Here is a 14,708-nt window from a genome sequence, read left to right as displayed (position 1 = left end):
CACCAGCACGTGAATTTGGGGAACCTTGCTCCATTGCCTGGTGCTTGTGAGCCATCCCCTGGCTGCTCAGAGCTGCTACGCTCCCCTGCAGCGCAGTTCCCCTTGCAAGCAAGGCTGCTCTAACCCTTGCGGGTGTCACGGGCTGATTTATTTCTACATTTTGGGGAAAAAAAATAATAACGTGTACAAGGAAGGAGGGCTCCCCACTCCCAGCCCCACCCCTCGCGGCCTGGGGCCTGCAGCGGCCCCAGCGCCGGGCCAAGGCAGCGCCCTCCGGGGCCTCCCCCGGTGCCGCTCCCGGCGCGGCCGCTCGGGGGCGGGCACGGCCCGGGCCCGGCAGCGCCTCCGGAAAGGGCCGCGCCTCACGGGCCGGGGCTTAAGGCCCGGACTGGGCACGGCTCGGTGTGGGGTTAGGATGGTGCTCGTCCTCTGCGACGTGCCCTAAAGGGGTGCGCAGCCCCCTCCTCATGTGTGTCAGTGGGGTATCTGCACGGCTCGTTCCCAAACCAACAGCACCCCGCAGCCCATAGGCTCCATACTCCATGCCCCTCTTGCGCCTGCCTTCCCCCACAGATAAACCACGCCACAGGGACCCGAGCTGAGCGGCTCACCTGCAGGGATGAGCAAGGGCCCTCCAGGACTGGGCTTGCTGCAGCACACGCAAGAGGAAGTGCCTGGTTTTGCCAGCACTAATTCCAGCAGCATTTCATCTGGGCACAAACATGGGTTTGCCTGCTCCCTACTACCTTCATTTGTAGCCACCAGCCATAATGTGGCAGCAACTGAGGTCATTTATCTGAATCCTCATTGCCTGGGCTTCATAACCCCCTCCAGACATCTCCTGTGGGGCTTGGCAGCACAGCTGCCCTGCATCGCCCATGGTGAGGCCCAAACACATCTCCAGGTGCTCCCCCCCCCCCCCCCCCCACCACCACCAGTACCACCTTGCACAGCCTCAGCCACCATCACACAGCACAGCTGAGCCCCACATCACACAAAAGCCACAACCAGCACTTCCAGCAAAAACTTACAGGAGGCTCATTCTTGCAAGTGCTAGGTAATTAGATAATTGAGAAGATAATTAGTAGAAATTACACAGTTTGAACAGAGTGCCCTGTGCTGTATGGCCTTGTGGTAGGTGCTCAGGGGCTTCACAGCGTTAAGTATCTACAGCAGCATCTGAAGTTTGCCTTGTTGCATCCGTGTAAATGCTGACCTCTCCGCTGTGAGCTGTTTGTTGAACATTTCATTTATTAACCCCTGCTGCGGCAGGGAGCCTGGAGAGGGCGGTTTTGCTTTGGGTGCAGCAAAGCAGGCGGCAGGGTGCTTGCTGTGGCGCGTGCTGTGTGGCGCTTGCAGACACAGCTTGGTGTGAAAAGCTGCCCGTTTCCAAACTGCACCTAAATTTCGGTACTGCCAGACTCTAGCACGCAGTCATGACAGGTTTCTTGCCCTGACCTTTTCCCTTCCCTTATCTACCACACTGTCATGGTATTTCCTTCAATAGTAGGTGAGAACAGATCTGAGGATCTCATTATTTATCTACTAGCTTTGCATTTTAGGGGGCAGCTTGGTGGATTTTGGAGGCCCTTTTGGAAATCTTTGCTGTCCCCTTCAGCAAGACGGGCCTCTCAGTGGCCTCCATGACCTGGAGTTAGCAAGTAAGCCATCAGATATTGGCAGTGATGCTGCAAGAGTGTGAAAGATAGGAAACCCAGGCTTCTTTCTTGCAGCCCGTGAGGAACTGCTGAGCGAAGTTGTAGCAGTGCCAGTTCTGTAGTACTCTACAAGTTATTTTTCATAGCAAGAGGTTCCCAGTCTTTCAGCAAAGTTTTGCTCTGGGAGAACCATGGAGAAGCCATGGGTTGCCCCAAGGCGGCTGCAAGCTGTGCCACAAACGGAACCGACGCCAGAAGGATGCTTCCCATATGCCTTTATTTGGAAAGTTACAGGAGTTTTCTTTTTTTTTACAGGCACTGTGCATTGGTGTTCAGACCAGTTTAGATTTTTCTCCATGTTACCCAATGACTGAAAGGGGAGGTGGGAGCTGGGAAAATACCTCACAGCAACTGTTCCAGCCTCCAGAAAGGCATAAGACAGCTGGGAGAAACAATCTGCTTCTTCTGAAGCCACAAAGTGAGGAATCTATTTTATAAAGTCTTAAAAAATAATATATATATATATATATATATATGAGAGCACAAAGCTAAAATACAGCAATAACTGGTACATATCTAGGCATATCGCTTCAAACCTTTTCTCCAAAGGTGGAAAAGGTATGGTTTAAAAACTAAAAACACAGTTAAAAAAAAAAAAAAAAAAAAAAAAAAAAAAAGGGATTCCATGCATGAAGCTTTAGTGTTCTGTGCAATTAAAATGGGATGAAAATAAATATAACATTAAAAAAAAAAATCCAACCTTTTCCATGACACTAATGGAACAGAGGCAAGTCTGTAAGGCACTTCCATAAGGGCTAGTCTAGAAAGCCTGGTGAAGAGCTGCAACAATGCAACCATTTACAATGGCATCGTATGAGCTAAAGACATTTGTCTGCTGAGACAGGAGCTGAGAAAAGCCTTGGGGAGTTTAATCCTTGGGAATGAGGCTGGGGCACAGCTGCTGGGGGCTCGACAGCCCAATCCCCCTTATTGCTGCCAGAAGATGACCCTCAGCAGGGGAGTGTTGCTCAGCAGACGATGGCAGAGGGGCTCTCGAGCATCACTGCCGGGAGCGAGGTGAGCCGGGGCCTGGGGCTCCAGCAGGTGCAGGGTTTGTGGCTGCAGCTCGGTCCTGCTGGCCCATCAATAGCTGACCTTTAGAGAGCCAGTGCTGATGTGAGCAAGCTGCTTAGTTCAAATGTTCCAGGAAGTTAAAAAATAGCCTCCACCCTGAATAGAGAACTGGTTGTTTTCACAGGACTCGAAGCAGGGAGGCCAAACACAGGCTGGGAAGCTAGCGACTGAGCGTAGCGGCAGAGCCAGCAAGTAGTGCAAGAAAAAGGGAAGGCACAGGAGCGCCTCGCCTCCCCCCTCTGCTTTGCCATGCAAGTCTAATGGGGCACCTCGAGTGCTGCTCGTCTGCCGTAACTCCCAGCTGCTGGGAAGCACCGGGCAAGAAACTGGCACGGGTACAAATGGTGGAGGTGCTCCAGGTGGGAGGGTGGTTCTGGGCCAGGAGCAGGCATTGGCAGCACAACCCAAAAAAAAAAAGAATGACCAACCTGGATGTCTACCTTACATCTCGTAGGTGTCCATTACAAGCTGTTTTTCTCCCTGCCAGCCCTGCCCAAAGCCTTTATTCACTGTGGAAGGTCAGTGAGGAGCTCCTGGCATTGCCCACCCAGCCAGTGCAGCCAAGGTGGGTGACGTGGGGGGGCAGCACCCGGCCGTGGGAGATACCTGTACCCAACCGCATGGCCCTGCAGCGAGAGCAAAACCCTCACCCTCCAGTGTGACTCCAAAATAACAGAGAAACCTCCACAGGATTAATGGAATGTCTTCAACACAAAAACTCAAGTCTGCGATTCTAGTGATTTACGCACTCAGCAAAGACAGTTCCCAGGGCAAAAGGTGCTGGCAAAGGCAACTAAAGGTTATCAACCCCAGTGTCTTTTACCATCTTCAAGCCTTGCTCATCCACCCTGGGTACTAAAGGGTCCCACGCGTGGCCAGAGGTGTTTTGGAGGTGAAGCTGCTGAACCCAGCACAGGCAGAGGCTCCTTCCTCCACCACAGCCCCGTGCCTGGGCAGCACCTCAGGGCCTCAGCTGCAGCATCCCCTGACCCACAGTGTCTCCATGGCCACCCAGGAGGAAGGTTCCCTTAAAACCATGCTGCACAAGAGACAAAAGCATGGTAGAGAAAGTGTGTGTTTGCCTAACCAACCCCTCCCCGGCTGCTCCAGCACAGCCGGGCTACTGACTCTGTGAAGCCAAGGTTTCAAGTTCAGGAGTTGTTCTGGAAGGTTAGCTCTGTATTTACATGTGGAATTAAAAAAAAACAAAACAACACAACAAAACCACCTTAAATAGGGAGAGAATAGCTTTAAAATGGGAAGGGCAAGGGTTGGAAAGTGTCTTGTAGTGCAGTTCAGAAGAGTCAGTTGGGAACAGGTTGGGGGTAGTGGCAGAGTCGGACGCATGGCTTTAATGCGAGTCCTCCTTCTGGGACAACTCTGTCAGGATCTGGATGAGATTGTCCAGTCCCCAGAGGTAGCCATCCTCTCTGTTCCCTTCCACCCAGGGCACGTTGTGCTGGAGAACTTGTCCCTCCGGCAGCGGGGTGGTTTTCCCAAAGTCAATCATCCAGACTTTGGCTTGCTCCTTTTTGTCGTGAATGAAGAGGAGGGAGCTCCCGATCACCTGCGGAGACAAGGGCTCAGTTAGTTGTGCACCTGCTTCACATCAAACCCAGCTCTGACACCTCACCTACAGCTGCGTTTGCAAGAGGTTATGCCGAGATTTTGCATGAGCAAAAGCAAGATCAGTGCTTTGCCAGCAGTGTTTGCCCATGCAAATCAGGCATTCAGACCGGCTGATTTATTCATACAATTCCCCGCTTCTGGCAGAAGAAAAAGGTCAGCAAAACACAGGCACAAAAGGTACAGATGTGATTTCGGAAACTGAGTCAAGGTTCCTGGGGAAGGAGTGAGATGAATCCCAGTCTCCTGACTGAAGATTTTCCAAGGTTGGCTCTTGGTGGCTGGTTAGCACCACTCACACCCAGCAACTCTGCAGGCATCGCTGTAGGAACAGGTATGCTCCAAGGACGAGGTACTTACAAACTGCTGCCTGAAACATCATTTGATAGCACCCAGATCTCCCCCTAGAGCATCCTGGCTTTTACAGTGCTCTGCACACACATTATGGAGGTGACCAGACACAAATTTCCTCTTCCACAAATTCCTTCTGCTGCTTTGGAGGGCTCACTCTTACTGACTGCCCTTCCAGCCACAAGCCCTAGGAAAGCCTGCAGGTATTTTCATCTGTGAAGGTGAAGCACATCGTCTGGATGTGCACAGATTTGGTGGACTGTGAGCCCACGTGCTCTTGTGTCACATACGGGGACTTCAGGTGAGCAAAGCACAATGCCCTCAGCACACACGCCATGGTGTGCAGATACCTGGAAACACCTCGCACACCACAACCTGGGCAGACCAGAAGAGGAGCACAGCTCTGGGGACATCCCGCTGGCGTCAGCCCTTCAAGGCAGCAGCACTGAGTGCTACCAGGGACTCCCATGTCCGTACTGTCACTGGGGTTTGCCTTTAGACAAGGGTTTTAAGCTGGATGCGTGTGCTGTTTGCGATGTATTCACATTTTCAAGGAGACTTCCTCCTCCAGTGCATTGGGAAAATCTCCAAGTTCCAGCAACATGCATTATTTCCCAGAAATGCTTATCTTCAGCTCTTCTCCTAAGCTCTTAGAGCCCTCTCTTGGCCGGGATACAGCATTTTAAGGAAAAGCCTTTTGCTGATGTTCTTTGCTTGCCTGGCCTGAGTCACCAAATTCTCTTGCAGCTGCTTAGAGGAGCCCCAACCCACACGGGGAGATGTGAAGGGCTTGGCAGCCCTCCTGCTATGCTTCATCTTGAAGTTTGGTGGAAAGTCAAAGCCTCTTCTTTGCAATTTTTAAGGATTGGAAACTCCTTTCAAAGCCTCTTTGAAAAGCCTGTTTTGTTCCTGCATTTTCAAATGAACTCTTTGGCACTTCACTCCAGGGAGCATTTTGTTTCTGTCATTGAACTGACCCAAAACACTCAGCTGTGACATTTCCCTGGGTTTCCCCGTTGCCCTGCAGGCACTGCTGGGGGGAGGCATTTATCAAGGTCCATCAGAGGGGCAGCACAGCTCTGCCTTGGGCAGGGGGAGCAGTGACTCCTGACACGTTGAGCTAGGCATTATTCCTGCCCGTATGACAACATGTGCCAAGGAAATGCACTCTGCAGTTTGCCAGGTAGATGAAATGGCATGGAGAAACTGGCAGCCAAATGATACCTGACCTGTGCATTCAGGCAGGAATTTCTCCCAAGAAGACCTATTTTTAAACTAGGATTTATTTCCAGTCATATAAAACCATAAGCAGATCGAATTCCTTTGACATCACTTTTAATTTGTATGAACATTGATTTCCATTAGATCTGAGCCCGTGTCAGATGCATGAACACTATTTCAGTCACCTGCTGTCAGTATTAGATAAACAGTTGTGGAAATATGAGAATAAATTCAAAACTGTAGAAATTTACAAACTCTGAATTTGACTCCTCCTTCTTGAACAAGTTGGGGTTAAAGCAGTCTGATCTACCTACATGGCACCCGAGGAAGGGAATGTGAGCATTACCTCATGGCACTTGAAGAAGGGGGATGTCTCCAGGGTGGCACGGATACCCTTCAGCCGGATCAGGTAGCTGTTCTGAAACCACAAAGGCAAACAAACCCTCAGTGCTGACCGTGTGCTCCTTACAAGCAGCCCTGCAAACTGCTGAAAGGCACTCAGGGCTCCTCGGGGCCCCTTTGGTAATTCGTCTCCGAGGTGTGAGCAGAAGGACGAGGCACAGCCCGTGCACAGCAGGTACCCTGGCAATGTCACACAATTAAACTGCTCATGCTGTGACTGCCTGAGGAGATGGTTTGGCCAAGGAGTCCAGAGACTGTGTGACAGAGTGAGAGCTCCAAGCTCTCCACATATAAAACACAGCCAGGCAGCTTAATTTGCAGATCCAAGAGTAATCCCTGGGTAACTGCTGTCAAAGCAAATTTGAAAGAGGCAGTGCCGAGGGCTACCCCATCTGCAGCCTTTCATTTGTAGGCTTTACAGAGTACAACTTAAAATAAAGCCCTTTGTCAGTAGGATATTTGACACAGCCCATATGAATTGTTTACAGCTCGTATTCTCCTGGCAGTGCAGCACAACTTGGGAAACGCCAGCTGTGGCATGCCCACGAGAAGGGCACCTGGTGCAGGTATGGAGGTGCCTTGGCCTCTCCTCCTGACAGAGTGAGCTCGGGGCAGGAGTCTCTGGCACCTGCTGTGTCAAAGCCAAGGCTAAAAAGGAGGCTTGGAGGCTGCCATCAGTCGTGGGGGTGATGGGACAGAGCCTCTGCAACAGGCTTTGTGGCTGAGCCCTCAGTGGACTTGGACCTGATGGGTGCTGCTGCAGTGAATGTGTCCCCTCCCAGCTCTCCTCTCCTCACCCTCACCACAGGATGGTGTTTCTCTCTGCCATTTTTCTTTCAAGAGAGCTCCCCTGGGCTGCGGAGTAGCCTCTGCGGGAGAAGCCCTCTCGCTGCAGCTCCCACAGCAGCCCCTGCTCACCAAGACGTTGCGGTTTCCCCTGGTGAACTCCCTGAAGGCTTCCGTGACTTGCTCCTTTGTCCGCGTCTTCTTGAAGTCCCGATTCACAGTGCCATCCTCTTTCTAGGACAGAAGGGAGAGCTGTCAGAGGGACAGGGAGAGGAGGAGCCAGGAGGAAGAACTGGTGTTTCAGAAGTCACGCGTGTCCCCATGTAGGGTGCGACCAGCCCCTCTGGTAGCTGAAGGGCCTGTCTGTGGGGGGAGGCAGAGGCAGCACGCCTTGCCTTGCGTGTCCCAAACCATCCCACAGCTCTGCTGCGTTGCCACAAGGCAAAAGGCAAGTCTCCACCATCAGGCACTTGCTGAAAACACTGCCAACACGGACAGGCTGCCTTTCACGGACCTTTCACTGAACGCCCTGTGTGTGGCCCACCGCGGGGACAGCGCCCAGCCCCGGCCCTGAGGCTCCCGGCCTTGCAGCCCCTCGTAGCCACTCGCCATTTCCCCGGTACCCCAAGGCTCTGCTGATTTTCACATCAGTGCCTTTCATTGTCTCGGACAGGCAGGGCTGGCTTCCTGGAGACAGGGGCTATTTTAAACAACAGGCTCCTGCTCACGGGGCTGTTTCCAGAGCTCTGTCCCACTGCGCTGGACAGCTCGTTTGCACACAATGGAGCGAAGGGGCAGAGGCCAAAAAGACATCCTGTGGGCTGCGTGAGATGAAGGAAAGGTGAAGGAAAGGAGCAGAGGCCGGGGAAGGAAGACAGCACGATCAGTCACCTGTCCTGGAGACTGACGTGCCCTGGTGGGACACGGAGACCCCTCCAGGGAAGTGACCCTGGCTCGGGGTGGCAGTGCCAGTCCAGCTGGGGGCATGCAGGGCACACGGGCTGTGAAGAGCTGGGCAAAGCATGTCCAGCAGCAACCCCAAACCTGCTGTGCAGCTCAGGATGAGCCACACCACACACATCCAACTTCCAGCTTGCATTTCGTGCGAGCTCTGACAAAGGTGATATTAAAACCAGCATGTGAATGCTCTCCAACGAAGAGCTTTGCTTGCGCAGGGTACAGCCATACACCTGGCTTCAAACCAGCCTGGGATGAACGTGACCACCTTCTGCCCCTGCACTAGCTCTGCCACAGGGTATAAAAGTGAAGCTAACATCTGGCAGAGGCAGATGACCTTCTCTCTGCAGATCTCCCTGCTGTAGCAGCCGTCCTGGACATGGACAGAGCAGAGCCAGGCTCTCACCACAGGTTTTTAGCTGCAGCCACGTGTAGGACTCGCCAAGTATGTACAAGGAATGTGCACTGCACTGCTCTGTGTCTGTCATGGGGCAGTGCAGAAACCAACCCATCCCCTCCTGAGGGACTCTGAGGCCCATAGGGGTGGGTTCCCCCAAAGCAGAAGCATGAGGGGGGCTGGAAAGGGCTACGGGCACCTGCCCCAGCTGGCCCCCACCCCGCCAGCAGGTCCAGTTGGTGCTGGTGTCACTGGGACAGGGCTGGGGCTGTCTGCCTGCCCCGGCACCACTGGCCAAGGGGCTCACAAGCTGCCCGTCTGGGAAGAAGTCAGGAAAGGGCGGTCGGGGCTGGTTATGAGACCCCACAAACATCCCAGACCCAGAAATACATGTATCTCTGCAGCAGTATCCCACCGTGGCCTTGCAGTGGGAAATGGTGAACAACCCTCAGGTCAGAGCAGAAACTTCAAGATTTTTAATTTTTTTTTTTCCAGTGAGCAACTCTCCAGAGAGCTGAACTGGGTCAAGAGGGACCATTTGTACTACTTTTAACAGTGACTTTCTTAATAGTTGCTGTTTATAACATTTTTGAGCTGCTCCACAAAGTTAGGTGTCATTAACCCCTTTTGCAGAGGAGAATTCCCATTTTGAAGAGGAAGAGCCATCATCTCGAGGCCACCTGGCAAGTGAGAGCTCAATCAACAAAGATTCCTTGTCCCTGTTCCCATCCCTGTCCCCGTTCCCATCCTCATTCCCAGCCCTGCCCTGTCCCCAGGCTGTGGCTGCTCCCTTCCTCCTCCTGCCTTCCCCCCAGCCCATGCACCCAGGACAGATCCTGCCCTTTCTGCGAGCACCCAGCCCCTTCCACGGGAACCCATCCTCTCCCATCACCCTCACGCTGTCAGCGAGGGGCAGAACAGGCTCACCCCTGCTTTTCCCAACGTTGTATCCTCAGCAGGAAAGGAAGCAGGGAGAGCCTTGTCGTTAAATGACACTTCCCTGAGGTTTCCCCAGGGCTCAGAAGCAGCCTCAGGACCCTGAAACAGGTCAGCTGCAGCAATGCAACTCAGCTCTCCTGGTTCTGCAGCCCTGCTGGAGAAACGCCAGCCCTAAACCAGCCTGAACGACTAATGCTGTAGCTTAGGGGAACATAATCCAGAAGCCAAGGGATTTAAGTAGAATTATAGTAATTAGAGCCTTGATCACATTAGTCAGTCCCAAGCAGCAGAGTTACTCCTGGAGGCCAGCACTTCTCAGTTTTTCAATTAGAGGGCTGCCTAACTGCTTTGAAAAAATCCACGGCCCACATCATGTAGCAGCTCACTTACACTTGGCTAAAGCAGGGGTGCAACTCTCACCCATCAGTCACGGCTTTTATTCGCCCCCCCAGCATTTTCTGGCCTGTGTGAGAACAGGATTTATTTATTTTTTTTCCATTTCAAGTGCTTTGCATGTGACCTGATTTTGCTGTAAAGCCCATGAAAGTCACCCAAACCACAGAAGCACCACTAGAGGCCAAGGATAGATCAAGCTGGACTATAAATAGACAGATATTCTTGATTATAGTGTAAAAACAGGGAGAAGAAAGAGTGCATGTGAGCTTTGGTCTGAACTGGCACATTCATATCTTATATAGCCATGGTTTTATAGTAGGCACCAGGAATAAAAACCAGGCAAGGGGCTGGCTGGAGCAGCTCACAGCATGCTCGTGGGTGCCTGCAGCAGAGAAGGGGCTTTGGGAGGGCTGGGGATGGTAGCAAAGAGCTGTAAGAGCAGGGAAATTGCTAACGTCCATGTGAACCTTCCATCACTAACACAGATGCTCTCAGTTACAGACCTACCTCTGTTCAGGTGCCATCCTGGATGCCTTTATCACTGCAAAGCCTGTTGCTGATCTCTGCCACTCGTCAGGACAGAACCCCCTGGTTCTCATCTAACAGACACCCAGAAGCATCCCAGGAGGTGTCTCCAGAAATGTGTGTGTCAGCTCAGAGCAATGGCATTGCCCAGCTGCTGTGCTCTTTGCAGAGTGCTCAGGCAAAACTGAGAGAAGCAGCCTGGATGTAGGTAACACTCAGGTGCTGAATTTGTCTGAACATTCCCATGTAAATACAGCCTTGTCACCAGCTCCAGCTGAACTCCCAGCTCCAGCCAGAGACAGGCACAGGCCAGCGCACACTCAGGCTGGGAATTGGGATTAATGGCTCAGGCTGGCAGCACGTTGGCATTGAGCATGTTGGCAGATGCCTGCTGAGGGATCAGGATGCCCTGGGGTGACAGGAGCTTGCCACCAGCCTGTTCTGTGGATTTGCTACTGCGTGTGGTAACAGAGAGCTGCTCTGCCTCCTGCTCTGCCTCCCGGAGGGCCCTCACCTTTATCCCCTCGATCCTGAAGCCCAGCGTGGCGGTGGAACTGATGGTCTCCCTCCACTGCATGTAGCGGGGCTTGGTTACTGCCCGCAGCACGTTCTCCTCCTCCGTGGGAGCGTCAGGGTCCACCTCGATCATCTTCTGGTACATGTCCTTCCTCAGGCTCGGCTTCTTTCGGGCCTTTATCAGCTCCTCCTCCAAGTACGTTCTGCAAGGAGACGGGGGGAAATTAGCAGAGCAGCAGAGGCCAATGGCTAGGAGACCACTGAGCCACTCCAAGGCTATGATGATCTTTAAAAATGATCTTTAAAGGTCCCTTCCAACCCAAACCATTCCGTGATCCATCTTTCACCCTAGGTGCTGTGGAGGTTTTACCATGAAGGGCAGCTGAACTCCGCTCTCTCCCTGCCCCTCCTCAGAAGCAGGGGGGAAGAAGAAAAGGAAAGAAACAACTCATGGGGTGAGATAAGGATAACTTAATTAAAGGAAAAAGAACTATTAAAGGAAAATTATTAATTAAATAATAATAATAAAAGAAAAGGGGAAAAACACCAAAAAAAAACCAACAAACAAGCCAAGGCCATGTGGAAGTGCAGAGGAAAGAAATGACTCTCTGCTTCCCACCAACAAGCAATGCTTGACCACATCCCTGAAGCAGGGCCTCAGCACACGTAGCCAATGTTCGGGAGGACAGACATTCACAAGAAGAGCCCACGTGGCTACACGTGCAGAGCACAGCCCTGTATGAGCTGCTGCAGGGAAAGGTGACTCCATCCCAGACAGACCCAGCACAGATGCTTTACTTAATGAACCTATGTTAATTAGAACCCCATCACCAACACATGCTATTTTACCATTTTCTCAAGGAACCACAACCAGCCTGGCAATGACAAGGGAGATTATTTCTTGCAGGTGCCCACATTGTTGCTGCAGTACCGATACCCCCTCATTGCCACCTGGTGGTCCTGGGAGACCAAGGCACAGCAGATCTGGGCAGTGACTTACTCCCACAAACTAAATGCAGCTTTCACAGCATGCTCAGGGAACTGCCTGATGGGCAGATGGAATAAAAGAGCAGAATAGAGACGCAGTGTTCTCAGAAGGGCTGCTCACACTGCTCAGGAAGCTGGATTTCCTTTTGGAGAGAGCAACACCTTTGTCTGAGGTATTGGTATCCCCGTGTTGCTCCAGACTTGAACCACAACCAGCTTAAGCCTGACAAAACTTACTGCAGGGATGACTGCACTGCACCAAACCACTTTCTCCACACACCAAATGGGCAAAAAGCAGAGAGGAAAAGCCTGCCGTGTTCTTCCCAAACCCAGGCTTCCTCACATCCCTCTCCTCGTGCTGTTGGCTTAGCTTTTCCTGGAGACAGGTGAACGTGGTATTCTCACTTGCAGGCTTTGAGGGTTTCAACATCTGCTTTCAGTTCCCAATCTTAAAACTCAAACAATGCCCCAGAGCCACTCACCTGACCCCCATTTTGCAGTCCATTACACAGGGGGAGTCAAACTCGGCCAGCAGGTCCTCCATCTGGTTGTACCGCTCCCCATCCTTCACAATGTCCCCGTGGTAGGCAGGCACGTAGGGCTTCAGGACATCGTTCATCAGGCGGTCGAGGCAGCGCTGCTCGGATTCACAGTGCTTCTTCAGTATCCTGCCGTTGGCCGCTGCCTTGAAGCTACCTGCGGGTGGTAACGGGTGTGGGATGGCATGGAGCCTTCCCAAAACAAGAAGAGCAGCCCGACAGCACCTTGGAAGCGTTCCCATGCCCAGAAGAGGCCCTGCAGACTGGGGCTTACAAGCTCCAGCTCCTGGATTCATGTATAGGGTCAGAGGTTTATGACCAGCAGTGTCACACCTCAGGCAGAGCAGGGACCTGTCAGCAGCTCCTGCAGGGCACATTTGTGTCCCATTCTCTGTATGCTTCATGTGAGGGTCACACCACGTGGCTGTGCTTGTGAGTGGGGCACCTTCCTGCCAGGCAGTGTCACACACTTCCCTGTGATCTGCAAGGGGTCTTGGGGCTCACCCAAAGGACCCAGCTGGCTGCTGCTGGAGAGAAATGGGGGGCAGCAGCAGTAATACCCGCTGGCCTTGGGATATTGAAAGCACAGAGAGCTGCAGCTCCTTGTTACCCTCCTGAACATTTAGAGGAGTTGCTGTCCCGGGCTCTGGACATGGAAGATGAAATCCGCGACATTCACGCAGCAGTCAGAAGCAATTCTGTCCAGAAAAGCCCATCATCCTGACTGAACAAGACCCTCTCCACCACCCTGCCCTCTCCCAGCTCCCACAGCCGTGGCTGAGCTGCAGATGGTTTGGGATGGCCCCTGTGCTGCTCTCTACCTGCATGTCCTGCTAGCTGAATCCAAGGGTACTTCTTCTTGAAGGACATCACAAATGGAGACCAGTGCACCATGTTCTTGATCTTCCTCCATGATTTGCTCTAAGGGAAAAAAAAAAAAACAACGTTGAATGCAAAGTTTTAAGCTTTTACTGTCCATAAAGTCACTCCATGCAGCACGTGGCTGTCTTGGACAACGCAGGAGGCACTGCAGCCAGCGCAGGATGGAAAGCAAACAGAGAATCTGCTCTTTTCCCATCGCCCCATGCCAAGCCAGAGTCACTGGGCCTCATCTCCACATTCAAAATTCATGAGTAACCTCACTGAAGTGGACGGCATCACCGTTTTCTTCCAGCTGGCTGCTTCTGATGAAGAGCCCAGCCGTTTGCAGCGCCTCCTGTCCACTTCCATGTACCCCTCAGCAGCAACTATGAGGACATTAACTCCTCTTTGGGTTAATTGCTGCATCAGATCATAGCGAGCAGAGTGGGAAATGGAGCCCAGGATTACTCCTGGGCCACAAAACTCCACTGCAGCCCCTGAAAACACGTGTGTGTGCTCACCGATGCATTTCTGCTCCCCACGAAAAGCCAGCTGCCCTGCTCACCACGTTTCCGATCCACCTGTGTCTGATCCACCTGCTTTGGCCAACCATTAACCACACTCTGGAGAACAATTCCTTCCTGACATGTTGTGCTTCTTGCCAGATAGATTGCACAAAACTATTTACATTACCTTAGCGAGAGCTGCATCGGATATGCAAAAGCCTCGCTTGAATACATGTTCCTTCCTGCACAGAGGTTTTCCCTGGATTGTTCTGGGGAACACACTGCTAACAAAAGGCAGCGGCAATGGAAAAATGCCTTCTCGCAGATGAGGAGACAAACAACAGGCTTTATCCTGGCCACAATTTGCTACTGGGTTCAGCTGGAAGCCCACAGAAAAATTATCCTCATTTGCTCCATGCCTAATGCATGCAGGGGAGCCTTCCAGAAAGCCCCAGTAATATCTTCCCCGCGCTTGGAGAATCGGCCTCTGTTCCAGTAACGCCTCACAGGCAGGAGGAGAAGAGCCAGCAACCCCGGCTTGCAGCTTGGACGCTTGTCTGGGCTGAACTCAGAGCACAGGAATCCGTGCTGGGAACTGCTGACATGTTTGAAAGAATAGGAAGGAGCCAAACAAGGATGTCAGTGTCTGCAGCGTGGAAGCCGCGCCGTGGCGGGCCGCTGCACCCCGAGGGAGCAGGGCGCTGGGTGGGCTGTGAATCCCATTCCCTCCTCTCCTTTCCCATCTCGCAGGAGTGAAGCTCCCCTGGAGCACCACATGGGGCTGAGGGTATCCTGGCACACCCTGGCATTTAGGGCAGGAGAAGAGTGTTTTGGCAGAGAGCTCTGAACAAGCGTGGAGTGACTGCGGGCATGCCCTTCAGCCAGGCTCCTCCACGTGGCAGGTCTG

General features: G+C 52.6%; 1 protein-coding gene across 1 annotated transcript in view; it reads right to left on the bottom strand.

Moving 5' to 3' along the window:
- Positions 1–2,101: 2,101 nt before the first annotated feature.
- The window catches only part of ITPKB (inositol-trisphosphate 3-kinase B), a 51,899-nt gene continuing 39,292 nt past the window's right edge, over positions 2,102–14,708 (bottom strand). Inside the window, 6 exon segments of the mRNA XM_084283745.1 lie at positions 2,102–4,359; positions 6,337–6,408; positions 7,311–7,412; positions 10,907–11,111; positions 12,378–12,591; positions 13,256–13,355. Coding sequence (XP_084139871.1) covers positions 4,144–4,359; positions 6,337–6,408; positions 7,311–7,412; positions 10,907–11,111; positions 12,378–12,591; positions 13,256–13,355 — 909 coding nt within the window. The 3' untranslated portion in view covers positions 2,102–4,143.

This window comes from Netta rufina (assembly GCF_964035555.1).
Source record: "Netta rufina genome assembly, chromosome: 3".
Lineage (NCBI taxonomy): Eukaryota > Metazoa > Chordata > Aves > Anseriformes > Anatidae > Netta > Netta rufina.
This window is presented reverse-complemented; position numbering and strand designations above follow the sequence as displayed.